This window comes from Choloepus didactylus, chromosome 8, assembly GCF_015220235.1.
Source record: "Choloepus didactylus isolate mChoDid1 chromosome 8, mChoDid1.pri, whole genome shotgun sequence".
Lineage (NCBI taxonomy): Eukaryota > Metazoa > Chordata > Mammalia > Pilosa > Megalonychidae > Choloepus > Choloepus didactylus.
In genome coordinates this window covers 65,223,972-65,244,741 of record NC_051314.1, presented here as the reverse complement: position 1 = coordinate 65,244,741, position 20,770 = coordinate 65,223,972, and the positions used below count along the sequence as shown (strand labels likewise).

General features: G+C 36.7%; 1 protein-coding gene across 5 annotated transcripts in view; it reads right to left on the bottom strand.

The window, feature by feature from the left end:
• The window catches only part of GRIP1 (glutamate receptor interacting protein 1), a 447,814-nt gene that overhangs the window by 142,982 nt on the left and 284,062 nt on the right, over positions 1 to 20,770 (bottom strand). For all 5 annotated transcript variants that reach the window (XM_037845410.1, XM_037845411.1, XM_037845413.1 and 2 more), the window contains exons 3-6: positions 17,265 to 17,400; positions 15,018 to 15,163; positions 5,222 to 5,305; positions 824 to 899 (exon numbers count right to left, since the gene is read on the bottom strand). In XM_037845410.1, the coding sequence (XP_037701338.1) occupies positions 824 to 899; positions 5,222 to 5,305; positions 15,018 to 15,163; positions 17,265 to 17,400 (442 nt within the window). The remainder of the gene's footprint in view (positions 1 to 823; positions 900 to 5,221; positions 5,306 to 15,017; positions 15,164 to 17,264; positions 17,401 to 20,770) is intronic.

Sequence of the window (20,770 nt, the reverse complement as noted above, 5' to 3'; positions counted from 1 at the left end):
TAAAAAAAGGTTTACATTTTTTCCTGGTCTGAAACATGGTGCAGAGACAGGGGGCAATCTGTATTTTCCTTCAACCCCTTGAGAAGGAGGAGTTGTGTTCACCCATCATTTTGGAGTTGACTTTGCTGTAGGAAACTAATACAAAGATAAGTAACTTTTGGGACACCTAAGTTGTGAGTTTACTTGGGACCCCAAGGTCTACGATATGCAAGGTGAAGGAGATGTCTTTTCAGATATTCAAATTAGCAAGGCAAAGGCAAGTAATCCAATAAAGAGAAAGCTCTTGAAACTGACAGTACTCCTTCCACTTTACCAAAAGTCACTTTCATTTTGACATACAGAATCATCATCAACAGGTAATAATAATAATGATAATAGTAAGAATCAGAAGACTGCAACCTATTTGTCCCGAATGGGAGATGAGCAATTGGAGACAATGCATTTCAAGTGCTGGCCTTAAAAGAGCCACCTGCCTTTTACTAAATGCCTCGGGTTGGGCAGGCCCCTCCACGAGGCACCATATACGCCAATCTTTGATTAAACTGGAGAACCCTGCAAGGTAGGTGTTAGTATCTACATTTTTTCAGTGGAGGAAACTGAGCTCAGAAATGTTAAGTCACTTGATAAAAACAGAGGTTAGTAAGTGGTAGAATCTGGAGTCAAAAAAGACTCCACAGCCTAAACTCTTTCAATTTTCACATTCTAGCATATTTTCATTAACATCTATCTTTTACTATGACATTTCTAACTCATCAACTTCTTTGCCCAAGTCCCCAGCTTAATATAATCTATTTAGATAGTGACATGGAAAGATGAAGTTTACCTGTCAGCAGGCCCTCCGGGACGAACACATGTTATCACAACTGGACGAGATTTATTTCTATCATCATGTGCTCCCCCTAGCAAAGAAAAGGAATAAGGCTCTAAAATGCTTTCATTGTTGCCATTTAGTAAATTCACTTACAAAATGCCAGCCGAGAAACTGAAGTACATTTGTTGATGTTTTGAGAAAAACATGTAGCATTTTTATCCTGGCATATAATAGCCTTAAAGGTTTTATTCATTTCATGAGTATTTTTTGAAGTCATCATTTCTTCACCTCAATAAATATAAGGCCATAATGAGGAGTGACATATAAAATATTTAACAACTGATATGCCAAGACTATCAACTAGTTACTAACAGAACTGGCCTAAGTAGAACAGCTACCAACTAGAAGAAATGTATAGGAGTGTATACCTGGTAATGGTAAAGCTGGGATATAATGCAGGTGGATCAGGTCTACAACTTGACACAAAGGAAGCAAACACTAAGTAAAAGAAAAAAAAAGTCAAGTATAAAGGGAAGAGGGGGGTGGGAGGGAGGAAGCCAGACAGGTGGAAAGGAAGGAAGGAAGGAATTCAATTGCCTGAAGTGGCACGTATTAAAAGTGTCCAAAAAATTGTGGGCAAATTTGGCCGACTGTGCGAAGCTTGAGTGGGGAGTTCATTTTTATAGGGAAAATTTCTCTACAAGAATTCTTAGAAACATAGAAGCTTCGAGATGGAAGGTAATTTATTATAAATTCTCTTTTTAATCCAGTCTCCTTTGTACAATTTCTTGTGCGCCCCTAACCTCTGCTTGAGAACCACCAGTGCTGGCCTACTTAGTAGATTTGAGGCAGCCAATTCCCTTAGAAAAGTCTTCCTAATTTCCCTTAGAAAAGTCTTCCTAATATTCAACTGGTATCTACCTTTCTGAAATTTTTATCCACCGGCCCTAGTTCTGTTATCTAGAGCACTAAAACAACAATTTGTGGTCTCTTCTATAAGAAAGTTTTTCTGAAAGCTGAAAAGAGTCATCTTGCCTCTTTAGCATCTATGCCTACTAAATCTCATCTTGGGCAGGCTGAACATTTCCACTTTCCCTATCTATTCTTCATGGGACCTGATATCCTCATCTATCACCATCCTGGATGCCCATAGGGGTGGTTTCCAGTTTGCCAGAATCTCATAAATGTGAATGCTATTGTAAATTATTACTTCCTTAACATTTGCCTTGTTGAACAGACTGACATTTCCTAAACTTGGTGCAGGTAGAGCAGTCTACTTAAAGTCTAGCATAAAAGACAAGTTAAAAGACATTCACTTTTCCAGATGAAGGCAAATACTTCCTTTATGCTAATTTCTATTACAAGTAATAATAATTATTAAGTTCAGCTGATTGGTCAAAGCTCTATTTCAGGATTTTATTCTTTCAGTTTGATGACTTCTTTAAATATTCATCTTCACCTAAACTTGGACATTCAACACTTTTCCATAAAAAATCTGACATTAAAATCATGACAATAAGTTATAGCAAATGCTTACCTACACTTACATAAATACTACTAATAAGTACAAATACTTTTGCAAGGTGATCACGAAAAGTTGGGTGTGCTTTCCCCGGAGGGGTTTTGATACAGCAAAGGATTGGGGGCTGATGAGAGCAACAGATCTTTCCATAATTTTGATCTGGAAGTCTAAATTTAAATACATAACAATGAATGCATATTGAAGTCTGGATAGTTCCAAATTTCTTGATACCTGGCATTTTTATCATTATTTGAAATAACAAATCAAGTTTACTCAATAATTTACTTACGTCATAGAAGTTCAGAGCTACAAAGGAAAACAGAGATCACCCAGAGACCAGACGTGTTCTCAATCCTAGCTGCACACAAGCATCACCCAGAGGCTTTTATAAACTATCAATAATGCAGACCAAATTTGAAGATCTGGCAGCATATATTAAATGAGTAGACCTACCTACAATTTTTTCAGTTAAGGATGCCTAGAAAGAGAAAGTTTCCCTGACCAAAATGAAAAGCAACTTCGAGTGATTTTCCTATTAGCCCAAACCATTTCCCTTTAGCTTGGTAGCAAGGGAATTAGCTGCAATTTAACTATGCAAAGTTTAGACCAGAACACCATTTTTGCATTCTGTGGATACACTGTTCTATTGTTTGGGGAGTCAAGGTTTAGAATCTTTGACTTATAGCATTAGAAATGTAATTTGCATTCATCAACTTCAAAGTCCCATTCTAGTTGGTTAATAGGAAAATATCCAGTACCTAAATGGCTATGTTTGGTCTGGAATATCTTCCTCTCTTTCCTGATTGTTCTAGTGTTCTCCGTCGATCTAAATTCAGTTCAAATTCCACCTGTGCATAAAGTCTTCTCCGCCATGATAATATACACCCATGATGCTTTCTCTTTCTGCAACTTTTTTTGTAATTAACCAGTGATTATTAAAGGATGGGTGGGGCTACCTTTTGAGGCGGGAAGACTCCCCAGACAGGCCCCAGATTGATATAAAAATTTAAGTCCTTTATTTAGTTCTCACTGACAATTTATGCAAAATTCCACAACCTTATTTTTTTGTACAATCAATATACTAAGGTAGTTATTAAAGCCTACAAAAATGTGGTACTCATAAACAAAACTTAGTTCATTGTTACTAAGGTTTTTAAATCAGTATAACACTAAGAAGTCTGATGTCCACACAAGACTGAGCAACACTCAATCATTCATTCATTCATTTATTGAGTGCCTACTGTGTATCAAGCAGCACTCTAGGCCCTTATTACAAAACTCTTACTATGCAAGCACACACACACACACAGATGTTTGAAATTTCTGAAAATTATGGTAAAGGCATTTTGTTAGCATCAATTGTCTTGAGGTGGTTGTGGACTGCAATTGCTTCTATTCTTTTTTATTCCTTAATGAAAAATTACTGTTAGTTTAGCTCTTTCATTAGCAATTTGATTTGTTATTGATTAGCTTAAATCAGCAGTATTTTTTACTACAGTTTTTCAACAATTATAGGCTTGCATGCATGCGATTCAAGTGTGCCTCTCTTTCATACCTATAGTGCAAAAATGGATTTGTATATATCACCCATCAACCCCAAGTAACTTCTACAGTAACTTTCCATTCTATTCACCTTGTTTTTTTTTTTAAACAGAAATTTGGGAATAGGAAGGACAAATGTGATCTTGGGTCTGTTGTTCCACCTAAAAATAAGCCTTGGTCAGAAATGTAGCAAATACTGGTCTAAAACTTCTCAGTGACTTCCTAGGTCCCCATTCTCTGTAGCACTCACTCGGGCACTTTATCAATGTATGTTGTAAATTCACTAGACTGTATTCCCTGTAGACAGGGGTCTTGTCTTATGACTCTGTAGTACTCAGTCCAATGCTGACATGTTGATGTGTGCTTAATGAATATTTGATTCATTGATCTGCTAAATGATTGACACAGAATGGAACCTTATGCTTAAAGCTCAGTCTTTTAAGACAAGTCTATACTAGTGAACCCGTCTCTTTAATTCTTTGATACATATATATATTATTTATTAAGATATTTAGTTAATTTTAATTTTTAGCTTAATAATGTTTACAGAATTTTGACTTTGATGAAGTACAAAATTTATAAGTAAAAACAACAAATCAAGAAGTGTGAAATGCTAAAATTCCTGAGGCTCACATAGTTCCTTATTGAACCCCACTATCATACTAGAAATTACAAGTTCTTAATGTAGGCATAATATTTAAGGGCTGAAATTGCGAACAAGAAAAACAAAATATTAAAAGCCAGAACTATAACTCAGACTTAATGGTTTTATAGACAATTTGGAGTTGTTTGAAATATTTTTATCAATATCATTCCACAATAAAATGATAATGAGATAAATTTAATGAACAAACTGGATATCTGATGCACTTAGCTTCCCAAGGGATTAGATTATCATAAATCCATTTTTAGAAAGCTACAATAACAAAATGTATTTCAGAAGAAAATAATTTAAACAAAGTTGCTTGATCCTAGTGTATTAAAGTAAATCAAGCCATATTCCTCAATCTTTTTGATTCAGTGATATAGAAAAGTATAAAAGGGAAGGCAAAAGGCATGTTGAAAAGTAACAAATCAGTGGGTGACTGAATTGACAAGGTTTACAAACAGTGACTTCTTGTTCTGTATTAATGAACCAGAAGAAAAGTTAGATCATTTGGACTCTACTTTGGTTCCCACTCATTGTTTTATTTATTTTAAAGAAGAGGGAGTGCAAATATTACAAGGTGACTTACACACTGGAAACTTCAGTTTTTTGAGAACAACTTCCTAGTTCATTCCCAATATTTCATTGACTAATTCTCTAAGAACATCTGAATGGTTCATATTTTCTAACAATTACCTACCTCGTATTACAAACCCAAAGGTGTTGCCTTCTTTATGTAATGTGACCTCCACCGTTCGGAAAATGACACCTGATCCTTGTACAGCTGAATACAAGAAAGAGAGAGGGAAATACAAGTCTTAAGCCATATTAACATTTCCAATTTTTTTTGATGTGGCATAAAATACTCCAGATTCCTATTATAAATAATTATAATTCTGAGTAATAAAAACCAATAATTTCCTATTAAAGAAAATCTTAGAAAAATAATTGTAATGACATAAATTACCAGAAAATAGTCATTTGCATAAGTGAATCACGTGGGTCCAAGTGGAACCAAAATCATAAATTGTTCCTTTCCTCCTTTGTGGACAGTTTCTAGGTAGAGAGTAATAATTATATCCTTTAAACTCTCCATAAGAAGAAGGACAATATTTGTATGATAAGTAGAATTATTGTTCCTTTGTAATATGCAAAACAATATGATTTTTGTAAAACTTAGAAAATAATTTATGTACTTAGTTTTATTTTTGCAGCTGGCACCAGGTTAAAAAAAAAAAACTATTACTTTTAGATTGCCATCGATAGATTAGGTTGATGCAAGTAGATTTTCTGACATGATAAATAGCTATTATACAAATATATCAACAACCCAAATAAACATAGAGGGCAAAAGCAATTCTAAGTGCTTTCCGGAATATTACTATTGACTGAGAAAATAAAGATTTACTTAATTTTACTTGATACCATCATGCTTATGTTGTATTTGCCTGCTTATTGCTCTCATTTCACAAAATGAAATAGCATTGCCAAGTTGCATTCTCTAGTTACATTACACACATAAATGAGGGTATAAATTATATAAAAGTATAAGTCACTGAAATATTCTGTAAGACTGTTTTTTAAAATTGGTGAGTAATCCTGGCTGTATAGTACACTACTATTGCCTTAAAAAGAATTAAAACAATTTCCACATATTAGCCTTTTATCTTTATGAATACAATCATACTTTTATTCAGAGAGACAGGAAAACTTGTAAATTGTTTAAGTTGATGGTTTTAGATCCTTAGTTTGAACTTGTACAATGATCTCTAATTCTCTAATGCTATGTTCATTGTCAATAACACATTTTTTACATTAATTGTTACTAGATCTGAAAGGATTATTACATAAAATCACAAACAAGAAAAACATAGACAGAATTTAAAGGAATCTTTTAAAAGAACTTTCTTGGCATTTGTGGAAATAGCAAGTGGTTTTAATTAAGCATTAATTGCAATTATTTTTAATTATTTGAGATTCTGAACACTCAAAGGAGGGGACGTAATTATGAAAAGTACACATTTAAATGTACAAAATTGCACACTCTCCAGCTGGGATATACAGTGCAATAAGAACTTGGATCTACTAAAAACAACATAAACCTACAGCTGAACAAATGTTTGGGTATACTGCTGATTTAATTAAATGTCATATTCTTGCTATCAGGGGAATTTCAGTTTATTCTAATCAACCAGGAACAATATGTATAAATAGTATGTAAGTTTTGAGGTACAGTTTTAATTAAATGAAAAAAAATGAATTCAAATAAACTGTTTTTTTTATTTCCATGACCCACAAACCATTTGAAGAAACTGATTTAAAAAATGATTTTTTGTTCTTAAAAGAAAGAAAGAAAAGGAGACGGGGAAAAGCAATTTATGAGCATCTACTATGTGCCAGGAACTTTGCAAAGTGGTTTACAATCATCACTTTATTTAATCATTAAATCAACTTTCAATTATATGCAACGAAATTTTATTTCTGGGCCACCTGTCCTTGCTGGCTGGGTGTCTATTCTGGGAATGATAAGTACCATAATTTTAATTTTGCTTGAGTTAAATCCTGCTGACCACAAAATCTTACAATCAAATCTAAAGTTAATATAAAGACTGTTCAGATTATCTACAGTTTTAGATTATCCACATCATTGCTCTCCACCATTTACAAAGACAAGTGTGACTATCGACTCTATTTTAATATAATTAATAGTTACTATAATTGGTGAAATAGATTTGGTCTTTCTAATTTTTATTTGCATGGCTGGCTCTTGGTTACTGGGTTTTCACAATCAGTACCAGACGTTCTGTATATTGCCACATGAATTTTACTCATTACTTCACATGTGTGATGGTCCAATTTAAGCAGCTTACCCAAGAATCAGCACTAGTACACACAAGAGTTAGGCAGAAACCAATTTTACAACTCAGAAAGACTCCTCAGAATTTTCGTTGCATGGCTGTCTCTTCTTTCTATATGTGAATATGCATATACGTCTATCATTATTTTATCGTGGTAGATTGTTTTCTAAATTTCATACTCCTTCCCTGTTTCCCTACCCCATACCTCAAATAAGAATAGGATTTGTGTACTTTCCCATCTCTTTCTGTTGGACTTGGCCATGTGACTTGCTTTGGTCAGGAGGATGTTAAGAGATGTGTGCAAAGGCTGAAAATGTACTGGTGTGGTGAGGCTTGTCCTCTTTTCCCTGTGCCACTGTCACAAGAAGAGCTTCCCCGGGTAGCTGCTGCTCCTTCAGACTGAATCCCAGAATGGGGCAGAGATGCTTTCCTGGACACACAAGTTAGAGCTAAGTACTCGTTTGGGCTGTCTTTGATTTTGCCACTGTCAAAGAATTGATAGTTAGGTGTTTGCATTTCTTTTGCTAAGTGGAATGTAAGCTCCTGGAGGGTGGGGCCCATGGTCTATTTGTCTCCATTTCCATGGCAGCTGGCATAATGCCTGAACATAGCCCAAGACAATATATATATATTTCCTAATAACAACACAATGATGATTATCGTTATAAAAACTACTACTTACTGACACTTATTGAGTATCTTCTATGTGCCAAGTATGGTACTTATTTATTTCTTACTATAACCCTGTGAGGTAGAGAGAAAAAAGAATTCCCATTTTCATGTGAGGAAATTGAAGGTCAAAGGGAGGTTAAGGACCTTGGCTAAAGTCATACAGCCTGAAAGAGGGGAGTAGATTTAAGGCCTGGGTCTAGCTGTTTCCAAAATTAATCCCCTTAACTACTATAATATGTGATACTGCTGAATGAAAGGTTTATTGAAAATATTATCAGGACATGGCTATTTCTTCTTAACTTTGATTTTGATTAAGCCAAACATGAAACTTTGTTAGGCTATTAACACTGGTGCTTTGGTCATATTTTCAGTATTACAAAGTAGGTCCTTTGCCTCTCTGTAGACTCTGTTCTTATAAAATCTGAACTTTGTAGTTAAAAATATATATATACCAGTTATTATAAAATATAAAATGATATATTTTATAATAACTCATATATAAAATAAATAAAAGTATATATTTTATAAATAATATAAAATATATCAGTTAATATAAAATGAAATCAATCAGTTTCAAAGACGGTAGGTACACTGGACCAGTGCTCTTAAAACAGGGGTACTCATTCCTCAGTGATACCTGAAGAATTTATGAGTGCTTTCTGGGCAGGGATATCTCTAAGGGAATAACTTTCCAGACATACATTTTAATGAAATTGAGACATTGGAGAATGTCTGCAGTCTGCCAGTTCTTTGTTCCCACTTCCACATCTGTAATCAACCTTTTCCTAATCTACCTCAGAAAGGTATACTTCTCAACCACCGATCTGAAGAGAGTGCCTTGCCTGGGAGTATAAAACCTCTGAGGCATCATACAACGAGGAAGCGTGAGAATGCAGGGCTCCTTGAAGGAGAATCCCATAACAGCAAAGCAGAGAGACCTCCAGTCAATAATACTGAAGTGGGGAGGACCTTACTTCCTTCAGGAAAATCTCATGGTAATGTTTTGTGCTCTCTTTCATTCTCTCTCTCCCTGTTCTCCAACACTTTCCGTACCTCCCCACGCTCATTGTTGTCGTCGCCATTAACATCATGATCATCATCATCTATCATCTGTCTTAGAATTAGAATTCAAAAGTAAGAAGGCTGTATTAACACATTTATTTGAATTTAAAAAGCGCTCCTTCTGATACAAAGTTAGTTTTATTTAGCTGATAGTTTAACAGTGAGAACTGCCTTTGCAAATTAGATTATATAGCGACATTTTTTCATAAAATAAATTAGGTAAATCTGTAGCTCCAAGGTCTGAGTGAAAACAGTACTTAAAGACACAAAAAATAAACAACATGATGGAAATTACATCCTTTCCAACTATTTAAACTTATGATAAAGAATTTTAGGTGCTAAGAAAAAATAAATATATATATATATATATCCATATATATATGGATGAGGGTCACATAATATTTGAAGATTCTATTTGGGGTTACATGACCAAAAAAGTTTGAAGGCATTGTTCTATACTAACTTTTAATACATAAACACCTACAATAGCTAAGTTTGGTGATATTCTCCCTAAATACAGTTTTAAAATGTCATTCATCTTAAATTAAAGAATAACTTTAAAACTTATGTAGATAAACCATTTTATTTTCGTGATGAAACTGAATCTCAGAAAACATAAGTGGCTTGCTCAAGTCAAACTTCAGTTTTTCCTCTATTCTCTCTCTCTCTCTCTCTCTTACACACACACACACACACACACACACACATCCTTGATGTCCTTGGGGTTCTTTGTGGACTCTGGGTTTGGCTGAGCCCCAGATTGCTGTGACTCTTGAGAGAGGTACAGCTTTAGTCTTGGGCAGCTTACTTTTACCAGTTAGCTCTCTCCAGAGAGCCTCCCCTGCAGGCTGCCTGCTTTGGCTCTAGCTGTCTGAGCTAAGTAAAGGGGAGGCTTAATAATCTATTCAACTTCCCTCAACTCAAATATCTTATTAATTTCTCCAAGCATAGCAGAAAGAGAGATGACCCTTGGAGAATAAGACCTCTTGTCTCTGATTTCTACCATAAAATACTTCCCCCTTTTTCCATCAGCTTTATTGCATGAGGAAGGAAAATCTGGTTTAATCACAAAATCATGATGGGCTTTAACCCCTAAGTATTTCTCATACCCATCTTCTCCTCTTTAACCCTACTAGTGGTATATTTATTCAGGATATCACCTCTCTTTTGGAAAATTTAACAGCCTTCAGGCATATACCCTCTGATCTATTCTCTGTTTGGCCTCCTAAAATGGTAACTCCAAAAACTCAGATGTGATGATGCTATTCACTGGCTTTAAAAGCCTTTAAAGCTATGGGAATGGACAGGGGTGATGACTGCTTGTTAATGGAATTATAAGCATCAGAGCTGCATTTAAGGTGAACGGGATTGAAATGGGTTGTTTAAAGGCACGTATCCCACAGATCAGCACTGCAAATATAGATAGGTGCTTGCATGATATACTTCTAAGGTTTGACACTGGTACAGAGAGTTGACAACAGAGTAGTATATGGGAAAAATCTACCTATTGCATACCAGGGACTATGATAAATAGGAATACCTTACTAGTACCACGCAAATACTAGAGACAAATAATTAAGGGCTGAAAAGAGCTATGGGGTGATTTGGGTGATGAGAATTGTTTAAAATGGAGAGTGATGAGGATTGTACAACTAAGTGATGATAATGTGAGATATTTATTATCGTGGACAGAACATATGCTATGTGAAATTAGGAACCGCCTACTTTATAAGTCAAGCCCTCGATCTTGAGGCTTGCTCTTGTGAAACTTATGGTTGTAAAGGGGAGGCTAAGCCCACCTTATAATTATAATGATGCCTAGGAGTCACCTCCAGAGAACCTCTTTTGTTGCTCAAATGTGGACTTTCTCTCTCTAAGCCCAAGTCTGCAAATAAATTCATCACCCTCCCCCTGACATGGGACGGGAACTCCCAGGTAGTGAGTCTCCCTGGTGACGTGGGACATGGATTTCATAAATGAGCCTGACCCTGGCATCGAGGGGTTGAGAATGCCTTTTTGACCACAAGGGGTAAAAGAAAGGCAATGAAATAAAGTTTCAGTGGCTAAGAGATTTCAAATAGAGCTGAGAGGCTATCATGGAGATTACTACTCTGCAAGCTCCAGCTAGATATCCCAAATGGCCATAGTATGATAAGCCCAAGTCAACAGTAGTCCCAAAAACTCTAAAGAATACCCAGGTCCTTATCTGAGACTCCATGAAAGTTTCACTCACTAAGTTTATTCTTCAGAAACTTAAATCCTCCAGAGAGCTCCTATGCCAGCTAAGTGCCAAAACCCGGAGGTAACAGCCTCTTCAAGAACATCAACCAGCAGTGTCCCTTTTTACCATAATGTCGGTACCCCTTTTCAACATGAACAAAGTTAGGGTGGTTACTGCCTAGACATCCCTGAAGATTGGGAAAGTGATTAAAATAGAGGAAGGGTAGCAACAGACAAGATAGAATTTAACAAAGATTATGAATACTGAATCTCTATATAATTTTCTTTTTCTTAGTTGCTAGGAAATTGGAATAGCTAGAAGGAAAGAACTGAAATGGTGCAACTGCAACCCATAGCATTCTTTGAAATTTGTTCTATAGCTACCTGTTAAATTGTAATTTGAAAGTTTTCACCTTTTTGTATATATGCTGTATTTCACAATAAGGAAATAACAAACTGTGGAACTGTAACCCATAACATTGTTAGAAATTTGCTCTCCAACTTGTTAAATTGCACTTGGAAAGTTGTCACTTGTATGCTAATATGTTATATTCCACAATTTTAAAAAAAGCCTTTAAAAGCTCCTTATCACCCACTTGATGCCATCCAAGCTCGACCAATATGGCCCACAAGGTCCTCCATCATTTGGCTCCTGTTTGTCTTGTCAGCTTCATCCCTCTCCAGGCTCTCTCTGTCTTTCCTTTGTGCTCCAGCAACTTCAGTCTGTTTATAATAGTTCAACCATGGATTGGGATATTGTACCCTCTGCCTGGAACATTCCGCTTCCTGCTTGATCTGCATAACCTCCTTCAAGTCTCCCCAGAAACCCCCAGCTCTGGATCACCCATAATACTCCAGCGAGTCTCCACTACTGCCCTTCCTCTTGAAAACAGGATACACTGGGAGTCCTTTTAGGAAAGGTTTCTGTTTTATTGATATTTATATGCTCAGTGGAATAATAATGCATAATCAAGGAACATTAGTTCCAGGTATCTGGTTTCCCTTAATTCTTTGGCAATGGTTTGAGATTGTTATTTCAAAGCAAACTGACTCTTTTAAGTTCAGGAAAACAGTCCCTTATGTGTAATAATAAAAATGGTAGTAAAAGCTAACATCATTAGTTACTTACCAAGTGTGTAACAATAATCTAAGTACTTTACATGATTACAGCACTGTAACCTCACAAAAATCCTACAACTATTATAGTCATTTTACAGATGAGAAAACTGAGGCTCAGAGAAACTGAAATAAAATGCCTGAGCTCACAAAGCAAGACAGGAGCAAGACTGATATTTAACTAGTGCCACAACTCAAGCTCTTAACACTCTATTAGACTGCCCTCTCTTATTGAAAACAAATTATTATGAATTTTTGAATATAGATATAATTAATTTTGTTATAAAATGACCATTAGATTTTCAGCACTAGATTTTCTGTTAAGATTATGTTCGATTTCATGTTAAGATTTGTTATGTAAACTCACTCCTTGAATGCTCTCACTCAGTCCCAAAGCAATACATGCCATCTATATTCCCATCACTCTTAAATTTATATTTCTAGTCCACACTGCTCTCTCACACCCCATACCATAGGTCCAGCTATTTTCTTGACATTTCCTCTTGCATGTCAAATGGGTATCTCAAATACAGCATTCCAAATTATTAACTGCTGATCCCCCCACCCCCACCCCACAAATAGGCTCTGCCCACATTCTTCTTCACCTCAGTTAATGGCAACTCCATCCTTCTAGTTGCTCAGACCCCAAACCTTGGGATTATCCTTGACTCCTCTTTTTCTTCACAACCCACATCAAGCCAGGAAATTCTGCTGGTTCTATCTTCTAAATAGATTCAGAATGGATCGTGTGTTACCATGACAACCATCACCTCGCCCTAGATCACTGTAAGAGCCTCCCAACTGGTCTATCAACTTCTACCCTTGCCTCTTGCAATCTGTTCTGCACACAGCAGTCAGAGGGAGTCTTTCAAAACATAAATCACATCATGTCACTCATCTGCTCCAAACCATACAATGCCTCCCTATGTCATTCAGAGCAAAGCCCGAGGTCCTTCCAGAGACCTACAAGGATGGCCCTCCTCTTACGTTTCTGACCTTGCCTCCTACTTCTCGTCTAGATCACTCTGTTTCAGCTGCCCTGTCATTGATATTTCTTGGGTAACCCCGGGTATTTTCCCACCTTTTGGTCTCAGCACTGTCTGGTCCTTCTTTTTGGAGCTCTCTTCCCCCAGAAATCCACATGGCTATTTCCTCATCTCCTTCAAGTCACTAATTAATGTCACATTCTCAATGAAGCCAACCCTAACAACTCTATTTACAGTTGCAACCTCACCTCATTGCCAGAACTTGCAACCCCTCCTCTTGCTCTGTTCTTTCCTTTTCTCACAGCGTTCATGATCTCCTAACACACCATATGCTTTACTTATTTATTGTGGCTTTCTTTTATTATGTCTTTCCCTGTTAGAATATAAACTCCACTGTTATACCCCAGCTCCTAGTACATAGAGTGCCTGGAACATAATAAATGCTCAGTAAGTCATTGCTGAGCTAATGAATGATTACCTGCTATTTATAATAGATCTGGGCTCTTACTAGTACAGAAGAGGAATCAGCTTTCCCAGGGTGGTATCCATGTTAATAGCATAATAGGAAGTAAAGATACATGATGCTGGAAGAGCATAACTTAAATGCAGGACAGCAGTAATGCATAGCACAAGGAATACCTCACAATTAGCAAATATATGGACTTTGGAGTCAGACAGCCTGGGTTCAGATACTGACTTTGCTGCCTACTAATTTGGGGCAAGATACCTTACTTAAGCCTCTGTAAAATGAGAATAATAACAATAACAATGCCTATCTTGATTTGCTTATTTAGTATTTATCCATAGTGTTATTATGTGCCAGGCACTGTTCAAAGCCTTTTACAAATACAAACTCATTTAATCCTCATAACAAAGCTATGAGTAGGAAGTAATATTATCTCCATGTTACAGATGTGGAAACTGAGACACAGAAAGCCTAAGTAACTTTCTCAAAGGCATGTAGTTAGTAGAAGGTAGAGGTGGGATTTGAACATGGATATTTTGACAATAAGGCCCAGCTCTGCTATGTTGATTCTCCTTGTTGGGAGAATAAAATGCATCAATGCAATTCAAGTCCCTTATACTTCCTGGCATTTAGTAAGCTATCAATGTGTTGGCTGCATTGTTGTTATTACTATCATCTGTACTTTATAATAATATATTCTGAAGATATTTTCATGCCATAGAAATTGACATATGCTATATAAAAGTCAACTTAAAATACTTGAAATAAATGCTTTTCCTAAATCTAGTCACTCGGTACAAAGCCTGGATAGTACTTAATGCATAGAACTTATAAATATATTGACTGTTCATTCAATTAGCTTAAGTGGCAAGTACGAGGTTCACGGATCATCTTGATGGAACACCCACCCTATAATTTCATTGTTACCTCTGCTCTTTTTAATTCTCCCTGAATTGACTACACAATTCTCGATTCAAAGAATTTTTAAATACCAAGAATCTCTGCCCTGCTACTCCTGTAAGGAGAAACTTATTGCAAAAGCAAAAAGAGAAAGAAGTTAGTTGCTCTAGCAGAAGTGTGGTGCAGCTGTCCTGGCCCCGGGCTGTGAATACTTACAGACTGGTGGCAGCTCATACTCTACTTCAAGAACCACTCTTTCCCCTACGTTCTTCAACAAGCTGATGATCTCATCATGGCGGAATTTGGCCAGGTTGATCCCATTCACCGCCTTGATATAGTCACCCACATCCAGCTGATCACTTCTGCAAAATAAAGAATGTTGGTTGAGTGGATGCATCCTCTCCACAAACGTGTCTGACTCTACTTCCCTTAGTCCTTTCATGAGTAAGCATGCAAGCCTAGAAGCCTGACATGGCAGGAGAAGTTCCTACTATCAAGAAAGTAGCTGGCCCCTGAGAGTGACAGTAGAGATTTATTTTTAAAGAACCCAATAAAACAAAATGAAAGGCAATTTTTTTTTTTTTAATCTGCTCTGGCCATAAAGGGTTTGTTCTCCGGAGACCCATCATCCAGATCCTGTACATGCCAGGTCTTTTTCCTTCTTCTCATTCACTCTCACGTTTGCTCCCTGCCTTTTGGACATTTCACAGCTTTCAGCATCTTCACTGGGGGTAAGTCCAGGGTCAAGGAATGAGTCAGCTTAATTTGCTACTTACTGCTAACAGGTGGACTGATAAGAAAAGTATTGGTGAAGAAGCTACAATGGAAGTACTGGGTTTCAGCAATAATTCCCATCTCTTTTCATCCCTATAATAGAAGCCTGTCTGCCCTCCGGCTTTTATTCAAACTCTACTTCTAAAGCAAGAGCAGGCAGTCAGCCCAATGAAAGGAGTTAAAATTTGTGTCATTGATAAGGATTTTCAATAACATTTTCTCCCCAAATAGAAATACCTAATTCATTTATTTTATGTAAGTTCGGCTCCAATCATTCCTTCTGAGAGCCTTCCTAATCTGTTCCAGCCTGCAGTACATGCTGTCGCTCTTGCCGCAGGTTTACTGTCACTCATTTGGCAACTTAATCGCATAATGCTCTGTGACAGCTCTTGAGTTGTTGCTTTTTACTCTTAGGCAAGGTCGTTATTGCTCTCAAACTTTTCATGTTTTTTATGCTTTATCTCCCATAATAGACTATAGACCCCTTTAGTTCAGGTATTTTATTTTTAATTATTTTCATTTACTACCTGTAAAATAGTAGTGCCTTAAACAATATTTGATGATTGATGGTACTCAGTCTAACTGGCATAGTACTACTTTTAATTGCAGCATTAATACAACTGAAAGCAGTATTTTTCTTCCTATTCACACTTGCTTAAGGGCTACACATGAAGAAGCTCTGGACACCTATGCAGCCACAACTGTTAGAAAATAAAGGAGGCTATGGATGTGGAACAAAGTCTCCTAACAGATGGAAACAGCAGGTTAAGGTGCTCAACGTCCACATCAGCTTCCCACAAATAATACCTTTGGATCAAGGGGCAATCAATTGGGTTAAGCTTCTAAGTTGTACAAAAAGGTGGATCATCAAAAGAAATCACTGTTTCAGATCACACTTTATAAGGACTCTAAAACTCAATTTGTGATTGTATGGACAAGGATATTGGCGTCCAGGACTTAAGTGCTTTAACTTCACTCTTAATGAAGCCTGAGCATTCCATCCACCTTTTCTGAGGCAAACTGTAAATTGCTCTATAAATCAACCCTTCTCCCTCCCTCAACCCCCCATGACAGTCTATCTTCGGCAATACTAATGTAATTGGCAGTTCATGGGAAGAAGACAAAACGAGAACCCCTGCTCTAAGCCTTCTGTCCCTTTAGAAACCATTTCTTCATTTTGATGAATTGGAGAATCCCACAAGTAGAAAAGTAAAGAAGATGGGGAACAAACAAAATTTTTACTTGAAAACTTGGGGTTGGGCCTCCCACTTTTCTACCTAGTCTAGCTCTTTACCTCTATGGCAGTTTTCCCCATTTCCATTACATGGGTCATTTGTTCCACATTAGATGATCAGAGGGTCTCACTCTCCACTGCAGCCCGTCTACAGTTCAGTGGCACATTTGGGGACTAAATCCATACAGACGTTTAAAAATTAAAACCTTATAAGGGCCTGGCTGCCCCTGAGTGACAGGAATATTTCCCTGGTGACTGGCAAGGGCCAGAAAAGCCAGGCGAGCAGACGTGTGGAACGGGTTCTGAAACCTGCCCCACTGTGCCTCTGATCGCATGTGCTGCCCAGCAGATGGGAGCTGTCATTTATTTATTAGTGACCTTTTCTGATAAGCTTTAATGTTTGAATAAATTACACCCTGTGTTCTCTTCCCTACATCTCTCCAAGATGCAGTTACCTGGCAGCGATTCCTCCTTGCCGCAGATTAGATACTCTTGGCTTGCCATCCTTATCAATTCCTCCCGACACGGTGAGGCCAAGGGTGGTGCCTTCCTTTTTCATCAATTCCACTACTGTGGAGCCCTTGAATTCCTCTGTTAAAAGAAAAGTAGTTGCCTTATTAAATGAGAATAGAACCAGAGATGTTGTTTTTGAAGTGTGGTTTTAAGTGACTCCTCCCCATAAGCTCTTCCACTTTTTTTTTAATGAGAAAAGATACTGGTGGTCTGTTTCCATTGCAATGTGCAGAGCAGCACATAAAGATGTGCATACAGATAACACTGAGGCAGATATTCCATTACAGGTTATTAAAATGGGTAACAGTGGGGTAGTTCACTCTAGATTGACAATAAACAGTCTGGCATGGCTTATGTACAAATGATAATATCTGCCCTTTGTTTTCTGTTATTCTCAAGCAACTTTCTCGAGGCTTTCTCCTTGTAACTCCAAAGGGTATAATTGAAATAGTAAGATTCTTATCTTATCTATTCTTATCTATTCAGAATTGAAATAGTAAGATTCTTATCTTATCTATTCTTATCTTAGTAAGATTCTTATCTTACCTATTCTTATCTATTCAGAACAGAATTTTAAATAATACAGTTCTGTATGATGCAGCAGCAGATTTTGAGTTCATGGTCCACTTTTAGACTTAGGAGGCCCAAATGACAAGGGAGAAGAGCTTTCTACAGTTACAAGGAAAACATTATTGACCCTCTATGCATTTTTCTTTCAGAAAATAAAGTAAAATGATTTCATGTAACAAATCAGATAATTTCTTTCAGAATTATCAATATGGCAACACATTGCTGGTTCTCAGAATCTGGGTAACTGCTGCAAATTCCTCATTCTATGCTTTCAAAATTTTTAAAACTCACAGATCTTATGGGGATAATGTCTGTACACTAAGAAGAAATTTAAATTTTTTGATTTTAGGCATGGTGGCAGGTAGAAAAACTTCAAGATTATTCTTCCTATCAGATATAAAAACGAGTAGAGTCAACATTTATTTATCCCGAGGCTAATTATGATAAATATTATTTTAAAATTCTCTGTGATATTATTCCCCACCTCGGCATATATACTTACTAGGTAGGAATGGGGAAACTGGACAGTTTTCCAGCTCCTCTTGGATCAGGTTATGTATTTCAGGGGTTATGATCTTTCAGAACATCAAAGACATTCATTTTGTTTTAATACAATTTTATTGAAATATATTCACATACCAGATAATCATCCAAAGTGTTCAATCAATGGTTCGTGGTATCATCATACAGTTGTGCATTTGTCACCACAATCAATTTTTGAACATTCTCATTACTCCAAATAAATAAATAAATAAATAAATATAAATAAGAAGAAAAAGAAAAAGAACACTCAAAATATCCCATACCCTTTATACCCCCCTATTATTTATTTATTTATGGTCTTTATTTTCTTACTCATCTGTCCATACAGTGGATAAAGGGAGTGTCAATCACAAGGTTTTCACAATTACACAGTCACATCATAAAAGCTATATAGATAAACAATCATTTTCAAGAATCAAGGCTACTGCATTACTGTTCAACAGTTTTAGGTATTTCCTTCTAGTGATTCTAATACACTAAAAACTAATATCTATATAATGCATAAGAGTAACTTCCAGATTGATCTCTTGACTCTATTTGAAATCTCTCAGCCACTGAAACTTTATTTTGTTTCATTTCTCTTCCCCCTTTTGGTCCAAGAAGGCTTTCTCAATCCCACGATGCTAGGGCCAGGCTCATCCCTGGTTGTCATGTCCCATGTTGCCAGGGAGATTTACACCCTTGGGAGTCATGTCCCACATAGTGGGGAGGGCAGTGAATTTACTTGTAGCGTTGGCTTAGAGAGAGAGGCCACATCTGAGCAATGAGAAAGTTCTATGGGGGTGACTCTTAGGCACAATTATAAGTAGGCTTAGCCTCCCCTTTGCAGAAGTATGTTTCATAAGGGCAAGCCCCCAGATCAAGGGCTTGGCCTATAAAATTGGTAGTCCCCAATGCTTGTGAGAAATCAGGAGTTCCTAGATGGGGAAGTTTAATGTTTCCACATTTTCCCCCAGTCTCTCAGGGGGGCTTTGCAAATACTTTTTTATTCTCTGCCCTGACACCTCTGGAATGTATTGGGGCATCACACTAACCTGGATGAACCAACAAGGTCTCACTCCCTAGTCAAGCTTCATGTAATTATGGTGTTCAAATAAACTGACCGTAAAAGTTAAATTAGATGGTGTGCTACAGAAAATATAAATTTTGCACCAAATAAATTTTTCTTCCTTTGGAGAGAGACTCATTTGAAATGTAAGAACAGACTTGCTTTTTCAAAATTAAAAAAAAATTATTCAGATACCTCTGCCTCTTCCTTAATTACACATAACAGAGTTAATTATAATTTCAAATTATATAAATGCTTATATTTAATGTTATATGAATGTTTAGTCGAATGCTATATGGATGCTTATTGTAAAGGTTTTTAAACCTTTGCTGCTGGTATGCTATTCCATTAGCCAAAAAAAATCAAGTCACATTAGGGAAGGAAATAACCTCTCATTTAATCTAATGAGGGGATCAGAGGACATGGGGAAAGGAGGCAAGGGGCTGCAGGCCACTAAGTTTCTCAGTCCAGGCAGTACTTTCAAGATTGCTAGTTCCTGTAAACTTAGCAGCCCAGCCCCCCATCGCTGGAGGCCTGCTTCATTATGGCTGGCTGACGACACTTCACACGTGACTTATTATTGCCCTTTAAAGTAGAAGCCAAGGAAAAAAATCCATGAGGGTGTGTAACGTCAGCTTCATCTACTATATTGTATATGACAGACCAATTAATGATTAAAATTTAGGAGGATCGTCTCAAAATTCTTGTCAAGTGCATAAAAGCACAGGACCTTTTATATCGTTTACCAGAAGAATTTGCACCAATACCCTATTGTGGTTTGTATTTCACCTGGGCCCCATTGAAATAAAACAAAACAACCCCCATTCATCCTATAAAAATATACCTAGGTCCAAATGTTCTTTGAAGAGATCAACTTAACAAACAGCCCCCATAAATCTTAGTTGGCAGAGGGCTAGGTATACATTATTTTAAAATAATGTTAATAATTAAAGTGACCAAAACAATAAAGCAGATGGTGACTATTCACATTAGAGAGATGTAATATGCCCAACAATTTTGTCCAAACAAAAGGATTCTTCCCATCTCCTTTAAATATGCAGAGTGATCCTGGAATATTTAAGCATTGATTATAGATCTTTACTTGTGGAGCTGGAAGCATAGTTTTGTGAGTGCCTCTCTTAAAAGTTAATAAAAAATACACAAAGATGCAACTGTGAAATAGGGATATCAGGCAAGTGAAAAATAAGTTTTGCTTCATACAAACCTTATTCATACTCAGGTTTTCAAGAACATGCTTCCTGCATAAAATGGGATAGGAGTACCTAG